The following is an 18748-nucleotide window of genomic DNA, read 5'->3' as shown; positions in this document are numbered from 1 at the left end:
GACCGAGCAAGAACAGGTGGATATATTTCTTGCTGGAGTCACTTGATCCCAGCTGACTTCCTGCCTATGGAAGGGAGGGGCTGGACCCAATGATCTCTCGAGGTCCCTTACAATCGCTAATGTCTATGAAATCTATGAAGAAGAATGTTCTGGTTTACCATCAAGGAATATTACCATAGACAATAAGATAGATGAGACAGACATTCCCTGATAAACGCATGTAACAATTACCTTCTGTATTTTGAATGAGCTGAGATATCAGTGACCCAGGATGAAAGAGCATCAATAAAACTTCCCTTCACTGGCAGCGTCATGAAAGCTACAGATATGGCCTGAATAAAAGGTATTACCCAATTTCATCCTTAAATAATTTACCTATGGACTAAAGTCTAGCTATTGATATGAATGCTTTGACCTCTGCCAGAGGAAGCCAAGATAGCAAGGTTTACTTTCTCTCCCTCTTTTTGTGAAACTGATTTAAAAGAAAAGCCTTTCATGGGGTCTCATGGCAATTTGAAGTTGTATGACAGTTTGTTACAGAATTTGTTTCATAATGAGTGACGTTATGTTCACACCCCCTTGTAAGGGGAAATCTTTATGTGCCATGGGCAAGGAGCAGCGCTACAGACAGCCAATTCTGTGGAATCAATATTCTTAACCTCATTGCAAATTTACACAAGTTTAAGGAATTTCCCCTTGGGTGCTGTCACTATCTCAGTACTTGGGTTAGGGTAAGTTAAAAAAAATATAAGAACACTCTAACATATCTGTGCTTGAAGCAGATACCTACTATGCCCAAACAAAGAACAAAAGTTCAAGGTCATCCTTGCACCATAATAGAGTATAGTCTACGACTAAAGCAATAGGTGCAGAACAAAAGGTCCAATTCTAAATAGATCTGAGAGCCCCTTGATGCAACCTGGAAGGATATGTGGGTCTAATGCTATTTCTGCAGATGCTGGATTTCTTTAGGCAAGTGATATGCCAGCTAAGCTGGCATGGTTACTGTACAAAACCTTGACATCTGACTCAGATGACCCAGAGTGTTGTGAGAACATTAATGTCCAATATAATGGGCACTGTGCTTCATCAAATAATTTGTCACATCCTACAACACTGCTCATAAGCCCTGGACTGAGTCAATACGCATGGGTCCAGAGATGTTCCAGGTGCTCAAACCATTTTAGAAGAATGAGGGAGAAGCTGGTGTTATTGTCCATGAATATCACAGACACTTCTGTTTAGCTGTTTGATATTATCCTACCTGACAGCACAGAGTTAAACCAAAGGACATTCTTAAAGGGGAAATAAGAACTGAAACAATGATAGAGATTACACACCTCAAGGTAGCAATGGGAAAACTGTAAACTGGGGAACATAAACTGTTTCCACTAAGCTAATAAGACTTACATTTCCAAGGACCAAACTTAGGGTCAAGGGGATATTAAATCACTTAAGCCTCCAGGAGGAAGGGTAGTTGAACATGTAGAAGTGGCTGGAGGTGGCAATTTGACAGAGAGAATGCTACAGGGGCTGTCTGGGTCTCCTAGGCCAAGAGAGGGGTCTGAGAAGTCTGAGAGGAGCTAACCCAAAACTTGCAAGGAAAGACCAGAACTGAGGTAAGAATTATGTTTAGATGAGGACTAATGCACTTTGTTGTTTTAGCCCTTTTCTATGCTTCCTATGTACCTTTGGGTAAATAAAAATGCTATGATTTGAAAAAGCTATTTTTGAGCCAATTCATTCAGCCATTAGTCATGGGCCTCTGGAGGAAAAGGGGTTACAGGTGCCGCTGGGTCTGTGGCATTAATATAGAAAACAAATGGGGTTCCACCCCCAGATCCAAGCCAAGAATAACTGGGCTATGCTGTTCCACCCTCAACAAAAATGAAGCAAGTCAGGTCTGATCCTGAAGGGTGCACTAGAGAGGAGAGTCTCAATCCTGTAACTGTGACAACTTAGCATCAAACTAGAACAACCTGTTGGGTCTGAGTATAGTAGTGTCTGGCAGGAGAGCTGTACTGCTACCCAGTACATCCACATGTGGTGGATAGAGGGATGACCTTCAGGGAAGTTAGCTGTGAAATAAGCAGGGGTAACTGACAAATAAGCAGTCATGGACCAAGCAGTGGCAGCACCACCCGGATGTAGTGAGGACAGCACATGGCAATGCTTTCCCTCCTGAGAAGCCACATAGAACTTTTGATGGTGCTGTGACAAGGCGAGTATAGGTCACCACTATAATAAGCCTGCTCAGCCCCCAGCCATGGGTCTAAAAGTCATCTACAGTGGAGCAGGCAGAAGATGTTAGAATCTCAATAGCTGCAAAGGCAGAAGAAGGCTGCAGCAGAATAAGATCCCCAGTTGTCTTGGCCTCCTTGTCATTAGATTACAGTCCCGTTCTGTCAAGACTCATGTGGAAGCTGATGTGTAACAGCTTCTCCATGATAAAAGAAATCATGCACAGGCATCTTCCATGAAAATGGCTTCTCCAGCACATTTTTCAATCCCTTTGGTGACCAGCTAGTGATGATGGGAGCAGAATTGTGAGGTCTAGAAGCTCCTATTCATAAACTGGCATGAGGTGGCAGTTACAAGCAGGTCATCTAGCACTTGGACAAGGACAGGAGTGAAATTTGGCAGCTGTAATTGAGACTCAGCAGCCAATTTCCAGATCCACTCTGCTCTCCCCACATGGGGAGGGGGCTAGAAAAAGTGCCCTAAACATTTCCTGTCTACCTTCTTCCTGACTGGATGACTGTGTCTAGTGGGATCACCTTTACTGCGGTCAAAATCAATAAAGATACACTTTCAGCTGTGGGACCTGGAACATCAAGACTCTCATGGACCATGCTAACAGTGAACATCAAGAGTGCTGCACAGCAATCATGGTTCAAGAACCCAGGCAACACAACACTGATGTTGCTGCACTGAGAAAAATCTGGTGAGCGGGAGATGGGCAGCTCAAGAAGAACATGAAAGTGGCTATACTTTCTTCTGAAAGGGTAAACAGGAAGGAGAACACCGGCTTCATGGAGTTGGTTTTCCCATCAGGAATGAACCCATAAATCAACTCAATGAGTTCCCTATCAGAGTTAATGAGTGTCACATGACTCTCTCTCTTAAACTGATGGGGAGCCAATATGCCCCAACTCCTGATGCCACCTATGAAGTCAAGGAGAAATTTTACATCAACCCTGACCAAGTCTTTTATGACTTTCCAGAGGGAAACAGACTTATTCTTCTCAAGGATTTCAACGTCAGATTTGGGAAGACTTCAAACCTCTGGAATGGAACCATCGGCAAGGAAGGAATAGGAAAGATCAATTCCAATGGCATCCTCCTCTTGACCAAATGCACAGAATATGGACCCACCATCACCAACACCCTATTCTACCAGAAAAACAGGCACAAGGCATCATGGCAACACCTGCAATCTAAGCATTGGTACCTGACTGCCTACATCATTGTTTGTGCCCAAGATTGCAAAGATGTCTACATCACCCGAGCTATGTTAGGAGCTGATGATTGCTGGACTGATCACCAACTCATCTGCTCAGTTATGTCACTCAAATGAGCTCCCAAATGATGGCTGCAGCAGAAGCAATCCCAATGGAAGATCAATGTTGAAGGACTCAAGGACCCAAAAGTGAGACCTCTTTAACCAGTGCCTGGTAAATTCCAATCAACAACAATGGGAGAATGTCAGCAGGTCTGCCTTCAAGTTCATCATCATCAGTGACCGTGAAGAGACACTTGGATTCTCAACCAGGAAACATCAAGACTGGTTTGACAGGAATGACTGGGAGATCCAAGAGTTGATTGACTGCAAGCACAAGGTCTTTGGGCTTGGCAGAATGACAACACCTCCAAGCAAAAGAAACTGAATCTCCTACAAGCCAAGGCAGAGATCCAAAGGAAGACCCATGATATGAAGAACAGATGGTGGGAAGACAAGCTGAAAGAGATTCAACATCTTGCTGACATTCACGATATGTGCAGTTTCTTCAGTGCCACCAAAGCCATCTGCGGTCCGAGCACTAAGGAACCAAACCCAGATGGAGGAGACCTCATCAAAGAAAGGGGAGCCATCAACACCCATTGGAAGGAGTATTTCAAAGATCTTTTCAATTGAGACTCTGTTATTGATGAGAGTGTTCTTAACTCCATCCAGCAGCACCCAGTCAGAGATGATCTTGGAATCCCTTCAACCCTTGATGCGGTGAGGAACACCATCAAACAGATGAAGAATGTGTGGAGCTGATGGAATCCCTTCAAAATCTTCAAGCACGGGGGAGAGGAGCTCACATCATAGTGCCATGCCCTCTTCTTAAGGATTTGGAATGATGAGGAAATTCCAGATGACCTCAGGGATGCCATGATTGTGACAATCTTCAAGAAAGAAGACAAGTTTGACTGTGGAAATTACAGAGGGATCACACTGCTGTCCACCAAAGGAAAGATAACTGCAAGAACCCTCCTGAACTGTCTCCTTCCACTGCTGAAGAGCTCCTCCCAGAATCTCAGTGTGGGTTTAGGGCATCAAGAGGCACGACTGACATGATCTTCACAACTTACCAGCTGCAGGAAAAATGCTGGGAACAACATAAACCTCTACATGGCCTCCTTTGACCTTACAAAAGCATTGTGTATTTTCCATACTACAGAAGCCATCTCTCACAGTACGCTGTCATCAACGGAGAAATCCATCACTTCAAATGTGCAAGTGCAGCCTTCAGACACCTGAGGAAATGGGTGTTCAAAGATGGTGACATCAGATCCAAAACCAAGTTCATGGTTTATCAAGCAGGTGTGATCCCTGCTTTACTGTACGGAGCTGAGACGTGGACAATGTACAGGAAACACCTCAAGTTGTTCAAGAAGCACCATCCACACCACCTGCAGAAGATCCTTTGAATACAGTGGGAAGATAGATGCACTAACACTAGTGTCCTCTTGCAAGCAAACACCATAAGCATTGAGGTGATGATCATCCAACATCAACTTTGCTGGGGTAGCCATGTCATTTGGATGCCCAACTCCAGATTCTCAAAGCAAGTCTTATCCTCCCAGCTCAGTCAAGGCATATGCTCAAGAGGAGAGCAGAGAAAGTGCTTCAAGGATGTTCTCAAAGCCAACTTGAAAAAGTACATCAACATCAACTCATGGGAGACTATCGCCCAGGATTGTCCCAAATGAAGGAAGTGTCTGCTGTAAGGATCTCAGTACTTTGAAACCTTACAACAACAACAACAGAAAAGTGACAGAAAAGTGGGAGTGAAAAAAACAGCATGTCATGGACTGAATGAAGAATCCAGAGCCACCAACCTTGTAGGGAAGGCGCCCCCCCTGTAGGGAAACATTTGTTCGAGTTTCAGCAGAGTCTGTCAACCCTGGATTGGCCTCCTCAGCCATCTTCAGATTCACAGATAAGACAAGCATGGAAGACAATCAACCTCATTTGCAAGGGATTGCCAAAGTAAAGTATATTACTGTAATGGCAATAATGTTGAGATTTTGGCACCAAATTAAATCAACCAAACTGATGGTGCCAGAACACATGAACTAACTTCAGTCAACCCGATGAGATCTGGACCCTAATGCTAAATACGTCAACCAAGTGCCTCACTGACCTAGTGATGGTATTAGAAACTGCACTGAGTTAGCTTGACTCAAAAGGATCCGAAGAACTTGGTGCCAGCTGGCATTGGGATATTAGTATCAGGCTAAGAACAAGGAGATGAATGCTATTTAACCTGAGTGCAGAACCACTGAAGTCAGTACTAGACTTTTAAGTTGTCAGACTTAATCAACTGGGCCTGAAGAGTGTGTGAGGCAGTGGTTCTACTTTTTCTGGTCATCCAGTTGATACCCTTGGCCAAATAGATACCATTTTTTCTTTCATCTGCATACTAATTGTAAATCTAGCCAGCTAAAAGTAGCATCCAAATCAAAGGAAAGGGAGAAACCAGTGAAGAAAGTAAAGAAAACCTCAAGTGTTTGAACCATTGACATTCAAATTCCTTTGCTGGTAAAGGAAAGAAAGGAAGGCGAGGCCCCCTGCTCCATGAATCCCCTCTGGGTTTGAATACAGTTTCTATTGCAGCCCTACTGATCATTTGTAGAATCTGCAAAATGTTTGCTTGAAGCTCTGAACATGCATAATGATAAAAAAGAAGTGTCCCTTATTGAAGTGTGATGTGGGACAGTGAAATCGGAGTCACTTCAAATATTATCTTGAGTGCCATGTACACCTGATGATCATTTTGAGCAGTTCCGCCATTTTTGTTCATGAAGGAATCCTCAGCCCACTGAAATCAATGGAGAGTCTCCTGCTGATTTTGATCAGCTTTGGCTAGGCCAAAAATACAGATGGAATATGCATGAGCACAGTAAATAAATCTTAAAAGACGTGGAAGAGGTTTGGCAAAATGACTAGTGATCAACAATGAGTTTATGCAGTTGCTCATTTAGGACAGATACAAATGGTGGTGGTCCTATGGAGCCCGTCATACAGGATGGAGGGCGGGTTGGAGTTTTTGGAGGTGTGTAATTGAGAAAAGGGTGGTAACTTATAATAATGATCTAACAAGGCATTCAACCTAGCTTGGAGAAAGAGAGAGGAAAAAGAGAGGGCATGATGGTTGGCACCCCTGGCAAAGGGAAGCCCTGTAGCAGGAGATGAGAGCTCCCAGGATGTCTCTCATTTTTTGTACATGAAAACATTTAACAAATGGTATATTGTTAAAGGAATACCAACCATGTGGTTTGGTTTAAAATTAGACTTGCCAAAGTTGTGATGCTATCTGGAGAAGAGGGAAGGAAATTGTACCTTCCAGTAAGCTGCCTGATAACATGCATGACATTGTTATGGAGGGAAACAGCAGGGGACCATCCTTACAACTTTCAGCTTGGGTGATATCTATCAGACTTTCACTAACTAAAGGGGAGAAAGAGGAGACTGCTGCTCAGAGTAAAGAGGAGCATTTGTGCTGCTGTGCACTAGCAGCTCCTCTTCTAGTTCCTAACAGCTCTTGATTGGTTGTTCAGAGGGATCCTCAGGTGGCAGAAGGTAGTGGTACTGCAGCCACTTGCCATGGAGTCTGTGGGGAGGAATATGTGAGAGGGAGGGGAAGGCTTGTGGTTCATTCCCTTCAGCTTTGTGGGAATGACAGAGACTTTAGGTAAGTGAATGAGGAGCGGGGTTACTGTGGGTGTAGTGACACGGAGCACAGCCAGGGTCCCTGCCCTGTTGCTGCCTCTGGCCCGGAGCTCCTGTGAGGCCTTCACCCAGACAGGCCCCCTGGATGGGTTGGCAGTGCCCTGGGCCCCTGTCTGTGGAGGGTTGCCTGGAGGGACCTCTGATGCATGGAGGTAGCGTGGAGGCCTGTCCCACATGTGTCCGGATTGAGACCCTGGAGGGGCAGGTGAGGGAACTCCAGGCAGAGGTGAGCAGGCTGCGGGGTATCAGGGCAATTGAAGATGAGATTGATGGCTACTTACATTCTCTGCAGGACAAGATGCCTGGCAGAGAAGCTGTGAGGGAATGCCCTGAAGCAGATGCTGGTGAGTGGAGGACGGTCACCTCAGCGGCCAGACCTCTCACTGCAGAGATAGCTCCCCTGGTGCAGTTGGGGAACAAATATGAGGCCCTGGCTGCAGAATGTGCAGTGGGGGAAAGTGCACTGGAGGGGCCTGCTGCCATCACTAAGCAAGCTGAGGGCTGGCCAGGTAAGCAGAAGAAGAGACGCTGCGTTGTCGTTGTGGGTGACTCCCTGCTGAGAGGAACAGAGGGACCCATCTGTCGTCCGGATCCCACAGTGTGCGAGGTCTGCTACTTGCCCGGAGCCAGGATCAGGGATGTCACGGCGAGAATTCCTGACCTCAGCCAGCTCTCTGACAACTATCCCATGGTCCTTATCCATGTGGGAACAAATGATGCGGCCAGGAGTAGTCCAGACTGTATCATGAGTGACTACAGGACTCTTTGGACCAGGCTTAGGAGGACAGGGGCACAGGTGGTCTTCTTGTTGATCCTTCTGGTCAGCAGTTGCAGTAGGCATCATGTCACCTGTGTCAGAGCAGTCAACCCGTTACTCTGGAATTGGTGCCATCGTGTGGGTTTTGGCTTCCTGGACCACGATCCACGCTTCCATGCAAAGGACCTCCTGGGACACGATGGGATTCATCTCTCCACAAAAGGTAAGAGTCTCTTTTCTTATAGGTTGGCTGACCTCCTACATTGGGCTTTAAACTAAGTACGACAGGGGATGGGGAGGCAGGACATGGAGAGAGTCTAGAACCTACAAACTGCGAGACATTCAGCAGTACACCCCAGGTAAGTACCAAGGGTCCCTTTGGGCATCAGAACAGGGGGGCAACAAAGGCACCATTCAGAGGGCTCAAGTGCCTCTATACTAATGATAGGAGCATAGGGAACAAACAGGAATAACTTGCACTCCTGCTTGCAGATAATAACTTTGATTTAGTGGGGCTAACGAAAACCTGATGGGACCCTACCCATGACTGGGCAGTATGCATTGAGGGCTATAGGTTATACAGATGGGACAGAGTAGGGAGGAAAAGTGTGGGGGTTGCTTTCTATGTTAAGGAGCATTATACATCTACCCTAATCAAAATGGGATCAGAAAAGGAGAAAGTTGAGGCATTGTGGGTTGGGATACACGGAGGTCGAGGGGAAAGGGACTTGGTGGTGGGGGTCTGCTACAGACCACCATACCAGGAGGAAAAGCTAGACTTGAAATTATTGACGCAGCTCTCAGAGGCCGTACAGTCTAGGGACGTGGTTGTCATGGGAGACCTAAACTATCCTGACATCTGCTGGGAGAAGCAGTCAGCCAAATCCAGCTGTTCACGTAGGTTCTTACCCTGCATGCAGGACCTTACCTAATGCAGGAGGTATATGGTCCCACTGGGGGAATGCCTTACTGGACTTGGTGTTGGCTACAGGGGAGGACCTGGTAGGGGAGCTGCAGATCTGTGGTCCTTGGGGACAGTGACCACCAATCAATTTAATTCACCATAGGGTGTAGAGTGGGTAAGATAACTAGTAGGGTGGAAGTGCTTGACTTTAGGAAGGCTAACTTCACTGTGCTTAGGAGTCTAGTCAATGATGCACTGCAGGATAAGAGTATTGGCGAGATGGGAGTCCAGGAAAGGTGATTGTTTCTAAAGGAGGCAATCCTTCAGGTGCAGAGGGAGACTAACCCAGTATGAGGGAAAAGGGGGAAAGGAGCCAAAAAACTTCCTTGTCTAAACAGGGAAATCCAGGGGGGCCTAAGGGCAAAAAAGGAGGCATATAGGCAGTGGAAGCAGGGGGAAGCTACCAAGGAGGACTATGCCTACTTGGCCCGCACTTGCAGGGAGACAGAAAAGCCAAAGCAACTACAGAGCTGAGGCTGGCAAAACAAATTAAAGACAACAAAAAGTCTTTTTTTTAGGTATGTAGGAAGTAAAAGGAAGGCACAGGGCAGCATAGGACTCCTACTGAACAAGGAGCAATTAATGACAGATAGGGGGGACAAGGCTGAGCTATTCAATGAGTTTTTTGCCTCAGTGTTCCTGAACAGGGGTCAAGATAAGTCTCCTAATGAGTTCTTAGATGGGCAGAGGGACACCAGCCCACCAACTGTCGACGCTGACTTGATGCAGAGACACTTGGACGGACTGGATGTGTTCAAGTCGGCAGGCCCGGATGAGCTGCATCCAAGAGTACTGCAGAAATTGGCCGGTGTCATAGTAGAACTGCTGGCACAGCTGTTCAAGCATTTGTGGTGTTCAGGTCAGGTCCCGGAGGACTGGAAAAGGGCCAGTGTGGTCCCTATTTTCAAGAAGGGGAGGAAGGAGGATCTAAGTAATTATAGGCCAGTCAGTCTCACCTCCATCCTTGGAAAGGTCTTTGAAAAGATTATGTAGGATCATATTTGTGGGAGTCCAGCAGGAAAAATAATGCAGCAGGGCAACCACCATGGATTCGTAGCAGGTAAATCATGCCTGATCAATCTGGTTTCGTTTTATGACAGGGTCACAAAATACTTAGACACAGCAGTAGAGGTGGATGTCGTTCTCTTAGATTTTGGCAAGGCCTTTGATACAGTATCTCATTCCATTCTCATAAATAAATTAAGAGGCTGTGACATAGATGTTTACACGGTCTGGTGGGTGGCAAATTGGCTTAGTGGTCGCACCCAGAGAGTTGTAGTAGACGGGTCGGTATCGACCTGGAAGGATGCGTTTAGTGGGGTCCTGCAGGGTTCAGTCCTTGGACCTATACTCTTCAATATCTTCATCAGTGACTTGGATGTGGGTGTGAAGTGAATTCTGTCCAAGTCTGCGGACAATATTAAATTGTGGGGTGAAGTGCACACTCTGGAGGGTAGGAAACAATTGCAGGCAGACCTGGACAGGTTAGAAAAGTGGGCAGTACACAACAGGATGCAGTACAACAAGGACAAATGCAGAGTGCTGCACCTAAGGTGCAAAAATATCCAGCACACCTACTGGCTGGGAAGTGACCCTCTCAGCAGCCCAGAAGTGGAAAGGGATCTTGGAGTCATAGTGAACTCCAAGATGAACATGAGTCGTCAGTGAGATGAAATCATCAGCAAAGCTAACCGCACTTTATCACGCATCAGCAGATGCATGACAAATAGATCCAAGGAGGTGATATTTCCCTTCTATGCGGCATTGGTCAGACTGCAGTTGGAGTACTGCGTCCAGTTTTGGGCATCGTACTTCAAGAAGGATGTTGATAGACTCAAGAGGGTCCAGAGGAGGACAACTCATATGGTTAGTGGCTTACAGGACAAGCCCTATGAGGAGAGACTGAGGGACCTAGACCTCTTCAGCCTCCACAAGAGAAAGCTGAGAGGTGATCTTGTGGCTGCCTACAAATTCATTAGGGGACACAGCAAGGAATTGGAGATGCTGTGTTTACCAGGTGCCTCTTGGGTTAACAAGGAACAATAGTCACAAACTGACAGAGCAGATTTAGGCTAGAAATCAGGAAAAACTTCTTCACAGTAAGGGTGGCCAAAATTTGGAATGGGCTTCCAAGCGAGGTGGTGCTCTCCCTTACCTTGGGGATCTTTAAGAGAAGGCTGGATAGATATCTGGCTGGGGTCATCTGACCCCAGCACTTTTTCCTACCTAGGCAGGGGATCGGACTCGATGATCTGTTGAGGTCCCTTCTGACCCTGGCATCTATGAATCTATGAATGCTTAGTAGACCCATGGAGTATGCAGGCAAATGAGAGGTGTCAGGTGACTGCATTGGTGCCTGTAAGTGCATATCCTTAAACAGTTTTCCATGCTATAGTCCTTGCACATGCAACTAAGCCAACTAAGTATGGAAGTAAGGGTTAAGGACCCACCCAAAACCATGCATTTGGGCTGTGCATGGTGGCAGGCTGCATAGCAGTGATGCTGATACAGTATTATAACAACGTTGCATTCCTTAATTAAAAGGGCTCATATTTACTTTCTCTTAGTAGAGAAAAATCTATTTAAAATAGTTTTTAGAGTAGACTAAATTTTAGGCCCCTTAATATTTACACTTCTGTCTCACTATTTGAATTTCAGCTGTCTAATCAATACTAATAAGTGTTACTTCAGATATTTAAACAATAAAAGTATTTTCAGAATTACTATGGGGAAAATTATTCGATAGGATTTGCTACTCAGCAGTGAACAGCTATTTGCATGTTAGTTGATTTAAACATATTTTAATCCAAATCAGTTTGGAAATCTAAAATGGTTTTGCTTGGATTTAGAAAAATAAAATCCTTCAGATTAGTAAATGAATGTTACAACTTCTAAATACACTGAATTTTACATAAACCAGCTAGAGATTAGCTAGGTCTGATTGTCTTTGCAGGATGGAAAGAAGGAACACAATGAAAGCATATACTTACCGAACACTGCAATTTAAATGGTTTTGTATTAGTAGTGAAAGAAGTACACGTTATAGGGTCTGGGTGGCTGCCTTCATTCCACTGTGCCAGTATACTGTCATAATAAACAGACACATCAGCCATTGACAGTGCTTCTTTAACAGCTCTTTCGATTGCATTGTTGTTAAGGCAAGTAACATTTGAGCTAAGTGGAGGTTGTATGAGGTGTATGCGAGAACCATTAATTCCAAGAGATAAGAGGGTTTCTACTGTGGTGTAAGTGTCAATTGTATTCCCATAGACAATGACATTCCCTAAAAAAAAGGAGAAAAAAAATCTAAGATACACAATGAAAACCTTATTAGTGTAACTCAGATAATAATAATACAGAATTGCTCTCTTTGACCCTCTTATTTCTCTGATGCTATGAAGCAAACAATGTTACCTAGCAACAGTAGCTAAGATAATTTAGTAAAGAATCTGTACAAAACATCCCACGAAGTAGGGAAGTGCTTAACACAGAAGAATGATATTAATTATGACCCCAGAATTTGAAACTATTTTGATTAAAAAACTCTAGAATAAAGCCCTCTTTTATTTTGTTCCTTTCTGCCCCAGAATTATTTAGGGTGCCTTCTTAGGGAAACAGGATCAGAAGTAGGGCATACACATTTGCTTACAAGAGAAACATAATTTTTTTTTAAAAAGCTATAAAGTTCATGTAGAAATGAGGCCAGAGCATACCTTCTTGAATTAAGAGCTGCAGGAAAGGATTTTGGAAAAGAGAATCTCCCCTCATAGAGATTTCCTCACAGTTTCATCCATTAGTGAGTGTTAACATCCGTCTTAGGCAGACAAGGTTCCTTGGGTGAATTTGATATCTTTTATTAGACCAACCCAAATGGTTGGAGAATAGTTATTAAGCAAGCTTTCGGGTTCAAAAACCCTTCGTTTTGCTTAATAACTATTCTCCAACCATTTGGGTTGGTCTAATAAAAGATATCAAATTCACCCAAGGAACCTTGTCTACCTATGTCCTTAGACCAACATGGCTACAACCTAAACCCCTGTAAGGTCCGTCTTACCCACTCCACAAAAAATAAACCCATCCAAAACTCAGAAAAAAAGCTTTGCAGTGAGGACAAGAACCTAGGACTTGCCTCAGTTAGGTACCTACCTCTCTTGGTGCTCTAGATCTTGAGTGAGAACAGGTACCTTTCTTCCCCACATGTGCGCACTCTGAATTGCCTTTTGTAGGTACATAACTTTCCCCATTGACTGCTTAGTGGATAGTAGGTACTTAACTCTAGTTTGGAACACTTCCTGGGGCAAAGGGTTGACTTTTTTTAGGAATGCTGAAACCTATGTGGCACCTATGAGACTGACCACGGAAATTTACCTGTAAAAAGTGAGGCACCTAGGGTGCCTGTAGACAAGTGGGGAGGCTGCTCCAATGTGCTGTAATTACAGCATGTCAGAGCAGACTTCATTAATAGAGTCTGCTGGGGCATGCTAATTTGTGCACTCCAGAAGCCTTTGTGTCTCATTTATCAGCATCCCCATGCTTCAAAATGGCAGCAGGGGCACTTTAACTGAAGCTCATCAAACAAGTTTTAGTTAAGGTATCCAGGTTGTAGTCATATTGGTCTTGAGGCAAAAGGAATCAAAATTTGTGGAAGAGGTGATATCTTTTTATTAGACCAACTAGATATTTGCAAACACATTATTTATTTGCAAGCTTTTGGGCATATTCACCCTTCATCTCATTTCCACCTAGGAGAACTTTTACAATCTCTGCTCTCTCCTATGCCTGATGAAGGGTGTGTGCCTGAAAGCCTGCAAATAAATAAAAGAATCTGTCTGCAAATATATAGCTGGTCTAATAAAAGATATCACCTCTTCCACGAGTTCTGAAGCTTTAGTTACAGCACCCCCACTGCCATTTCGAAGTGTGGGGATGCTGATACATGAAATGCTGTGGGCACTTTAATTAAGAACACCCCCCCCCCGACATGTGTAAGAACGCCTCTAGGTAATTTAAGTACCTCCTGGTTGTGTGACAACTGAGATGGGGTTTTGAGGATCACCTGTCTCTTTGCAGAACCAGCTCTTGATCTCTTGCCACCTCTGTGGCAGCACAGCTCCACTGAACTTATCTTAGGTGGACTCCCAGGCAACAGAGGATCCTGGAAGTGGGGTAGGGTTATGGGAATGGGAACATGCAAAGCAGGACACACACAGATTGAGGCTGTAACTTTCCCTGGTAAAGTCTGCAGAGCTGGTAGGAGGAGGATGTGTGTACCTTTGTCTGTCCCTTCTTTGTGCAATCCCAAAGGATTCTGGGGAACATAATGAGGGTTCTGCCTGGAATGGAATAGTGGGAGTAGTTGGCCAGAGGTTCCAGGCCCTCCCTGCACATACAGAACCAGCCTGTGATCAGATAACCAACAACATGTATAGGGAGGAATGTACTTCAAGGGAAACCAAAGCGTTGAAACAGTTCAGACATTCCAATATGGGATATACATCTGGAATATGTAGTGAAGATGAAGCTGGCCTTACTGAATTTACAGAGCAATGAAGAAGAGAGTTTAGGTCCACAACTTTATTTCTGATAAAACTAGTCTGATCTTGATTTTGTTAGGATTTTTTTTGTTTGTTTTTTTTTGCATTTCAACATGTAAGGGGTTCTCTCTTTTTGCCGTGGTTACTGTGCTCACATTTCACTCAGAAAATATTTAAATGTGTGAGATGAAAAACATGAACAATTAAAGAGGATGGCTGAAAAAGAGAGTGAGCAATTCTCATTGTGGCATAATACAAAAACATTTTCATTCTAACTTTCAGGCCTGAAAGTCTCAGCAATCTAGAGTGTAGCAATTAGGCAGGACAATCTTCTTCAGAGGAAAGGTCAGCTGCTGTATTATATGTTGGCATTTCTGCATGTGTAAGACCAGAATTAAGCCCTGCATTTCTCAAGGGAAATTAATATCCTGTTTTATATAGTAACATTAAATGCAAAAACATTAGATTAAGAAAAACAATGTTCCTTTACTGACCCCATGTAAATCAACAATTTATGGTTTATGCTTATTGCAATATTAGAGAGTTTAGATTACAGTGATATTACTGTAGGAACTACACATATTCATTATAGATTAAAATTATGCCCATTAGATGGACAGGCAGCAATTCCTCAAGATGCTTTTATTATTTAACTGCATGAAAATGTATTTCTGTAAACATAATAATATTCACTGAAAAAACAAAAGCCATAAATAAAGACCATTACAGTAGCTTTATCATTTAATATTTGATGCCCACGTTCCACAGCAGAATGCTCTCATTCATTTTCTGTAAGTGGAAACACAAGATTCCTATGACCCCAGCATGACCTGAATCCTTTCAGCTTGCAAAAAATAAAGTAAAAAACCTGTACTTGGTACAGCAATAGTCACTCTGGTTGTTAATTCATGCACCGGAATTTTAATGCTACAGTATTTCTATGAACGTGCTTTTAATAAAGCAGTAAACTCTGTTTAGGTAAAGAGAAAAATAATTGATCCATTTTGGGCCATTAAAGCAGTTTTGTTCTTTGCTCCTATCCTGGCTTTTTTTGTTGTTTTTTTTACTTTCATGGAAAGCAGAGAGGTAATAGGAGATGAATTTCAATTAGTTTCAATTAGATGTATAATATGTTACAGTGCATTAGGCGGCTGGATTTTATCAGAGGAACCTTAGCACCAGCTCTGCAGCTGATTCTAATCCTGCTGGGGGGCCTCATTGGCAGAATGTGTTTCTGGAGCCTGGGCATAGAGGTACAGGCTATATGCAGCTCCACCCCTGGACCTGGCTCCTGGGCTAAGTACAGACAGTCAAAAAGGTTAAGGCAGAACCAATTCATTCTAGACAGCTTCTTCTAAGATGCTTAAGTTGAACCAATAACCAACTGAACTGACATTCAGTTTTCAACTGGGAAAGGCAGGAGAAGGCCTGCCCTGACCCAGGCCAGTAGGCATGGGGTGCTAGAGCACATCTCCCAGCTTGCTGACCATTGCCAGTGTCCCCGACTGGCTCCCTAGTACATGCCCCCAACCCCCTGCTGTCCTCCCCATAGTGGGTTAAGGAGCCCCTTGTCCAGGAGCTCACCCACCTTGGGGGAGCCTCAGGAAGTTTCCTCCAGCCTGGGTTCTCCAATCCAGACCGCCCAGGGGAGCTGAGAGAATCCCCCTCCATTCCTAGCTGCTGATCTCCTCCACAGGAGGGAGGGAGGGAGGGAGGAGAAGTCCTGCCAGCCGGGTGCCTGGGCATACAGCCCAGAATGGGGGCCCTGGGCAGCCCCAGGAAGCTGAAGGGAATTCTTCCCCTCCCGAACCCCAGAGCTGCTTGCCTTAGCTGCTGCAAGTCTCAGGCAGCCTCAGGGGGTGAAGGGAAATTCTTCCACTCCCCTGCAACTAGTCTTGCCTCAGACTCACGGCAGCTAAGGCAAAACCAACTATGCGGAAGCAGGAGAATTTCCCTCCATTTGGTTTATGTGTATCTTTTATCTCTAGCCCTGGAGCTCCGAAAGTGGATGGGACTGGGCAAGGGGTGAGCAGGGCTAAATCAGACAGGAGATGTGTTGGCTTACTGCGGTCCCAGCTCAGCAGGGAACTCTGAGATTAAAATTGCTTGAAGGAGGGAAGAGCACTCAGAGTGAAACTGTGGTGCCACCATTCGCCCATCCTCTGGTGGGCCACTTCCTCAGTGCACTTCACACTAAAGCCGTACATACCACACTCAATCCTGCTTTATTTAAAATAGGGACAAAATGGCTATGGATATTGATTGGTAGACATTTGGGCTTGGTGTTTAGCAGAGAAAAGAAAAGCACTTTAATCCTAACTTATAATACAATGTTGCAACCAACATTAAATTGACTAGCCCAAATAGGTTACACCTTCAAAAACAAACTTCAAGCATCAAGTGAAGATTTCCAGTCATTCCAAAGAAGGACCATCTCTACAGCTTAACGATTAACATCTCCCATGTTGTACTACAGATGGAATTGAATTTCTAAGTGTCACATCAATAGCTCAACAATTCTCATTAGCCACTTTCTTGTTTGGAGGAGGGTGACAGAACGGTATTTTTCATTATCTTATTCAAAATCTCACTTATCCTTTAGTTGGCATGTGTTTATAACCCAACATATTAGTAAGCATATGATCATGATTCATAATAATCATAACTGATGTTCCTAATTTGTAATGATCTCATCAACTGGTTTAAACACAAAGGTTAAGAGCACTGAGATAATTCTCTCATGGAGTATTCAGCTCCATGTCCACCTGGATACCAAAAGCCTCCTGGGTAACTTCTAGGTAGAACTTAAGCCTTCTTTTCCTAATGATAGTCAGAGTAAAGCGTGAGCTCATTCTGACTGTAAACTAGGGCCTGCTGGCCACTGGATTATGCTGAACCTCCTTGTGGCTTTTGTTAGGCTCAGATACAAGTCATTGCCTAGTTCAGGGGTGGGAAAAATATGGCCCGTGGGCTGGCTTCAGCCCAAATGATTCTATTCAGCCTGCAGCTGCTCCTCTGAAGAACTGTATCCGGCCTGTGGCTCCCCTGGCTTTCAGTTCCTCTTGCCTTTCTCCCTTCCCGATGCTGTAGCCAGATGCAGGAGCAGCAGACACTCCCCTCCCCAGCCCACCCTGTCCTGCCCTGCAGCCCCCAGTGTACACTCCAAGGCAGGGGGCGCTGAGCTCCCAGCCAGGCTTCTGCCTGGTGAGGCTGTCTGTGCGCAGCTCTGACCCTGCAGCTGTTCACAGACTAGACACTCCAGCCCCCAGCGAGTCAAAGCTTAGGAAAGGTTCTCCCTGCTGGCAGGGGAGGGCATGCAGGGGGAAGAGGGCCAGAAGCTGTGCGTTATCCAGGCTTTGCCTGGTACTAACGTGGTACTGTACTGTATTCCCCGCTCTGCTTCGGGCCATGCCAAGTGGACACAGCTGGAGTGGCTGGCATGGCTCCTGCTCAACCCCGGTGCAGCTCCTGCCTGACTCTGAGTCCCTGGCACACAGCCAGGCCAGGCCAGTGCCATCCTGTGTTTCTATGTGCTGCCTTGGATGACATGGATGCAGCTGGCACAGCTCCTGCCCAACCCAGCTGTGTGCTTGGGACTTACGGCAGGGGAGGGGATACAGGGAGAAGGGAGCCAGGAACTGCAGGTTATCTGGGCCCAGCTGGGCCAATATACTGTCCTGTGTTACCCCCTTCTCCCTGAACCTCCTCCCCCACCCCAAGTCCTCAGCACACAGCCAGGTCAGGCAGGAGCCGCTCCAGCTATGCCCACATGGCCCAAGGTGGCACAAGGGAACACAGGTGCTGGCCTTGCTTGACTGCCTGGGACTTGGGGCAGAGGAAGGGCTGCAGGGAGAAAGGGGGGAACAAAAGTTAGGTTCCCCTAATATGCAGGTGGGCAACAATTTGGGCTAGAGGACCACTTAGGGTGTTTTGGTGAGCTGTTGCAGGGAGGGGAGGTGTTGATGCAGCCCACAACAGCTCACCGAAACTCCTTAAGAGGCCCTCCAACCCAAATAACTGCCCACCCCTGGCCAAGATGATACAGAGATAGAATGAGACTATGCAAGAGAGAGCCTGAGATGAGGAACAGATGTTATATTTGTCCCTGAATAAGTTATGCCTATGTTTGTCCCAAAACAAAAATATCCTGGGCTTGGTTTGTTTTTTAGATATATAGGGAGTAAAAGGAAGGCCCAGGGTGGAATAGGACCTCTACTAAATGGGCATAAGCAATTGGTGACGGACAGGGGGGACAAGGCTGAACTCCTCAA

The 18748-nt window shown here is 45.2% G+C and overlaps 1 protein-coding gene across 1 annotated transcript in view; it reads right to left on the bottom strand.

The window, feature by feature from the left end:
- Positions 1-18748, bottom strand: part of CFAP61 (cilia and flagella associated protein 61) — a 227572-nt gene that overhangs the window by 58847 nt on the left and 149977 nt on the right. Inside the window, exon 22 of the mRNA XM_006015419.2 lies at positions 11934-12226. Coding sequence (XP_006015481.2) covers positions 11934-12226 — 293 coding nt within the window. The remainder of the gene's footprint in view (positions 1-11933; positions 12227-18748) is intronic.

The sequence above is a fragment of the Alligator sinensis genome, unplaced genomic scaffold (assembly GCF_000455745.1).
Source record: "Alligator sinensis unplaced genomic scaffold, ASM45574v1 scaffold140_1, whole genome shotgun sequence".
In the NCBI taxonomy this organism is placed as follows: Eukaryota; Metazoa; Chordata; order Crocodylia; family Alligatoridae; genus Alligator; species Alligator sinensis.
The sequence above is the reverse complement of the archived record's forward strand: the minus strand, read 5'-3'. Positions and strand labels throughout refer to the sequence as shown.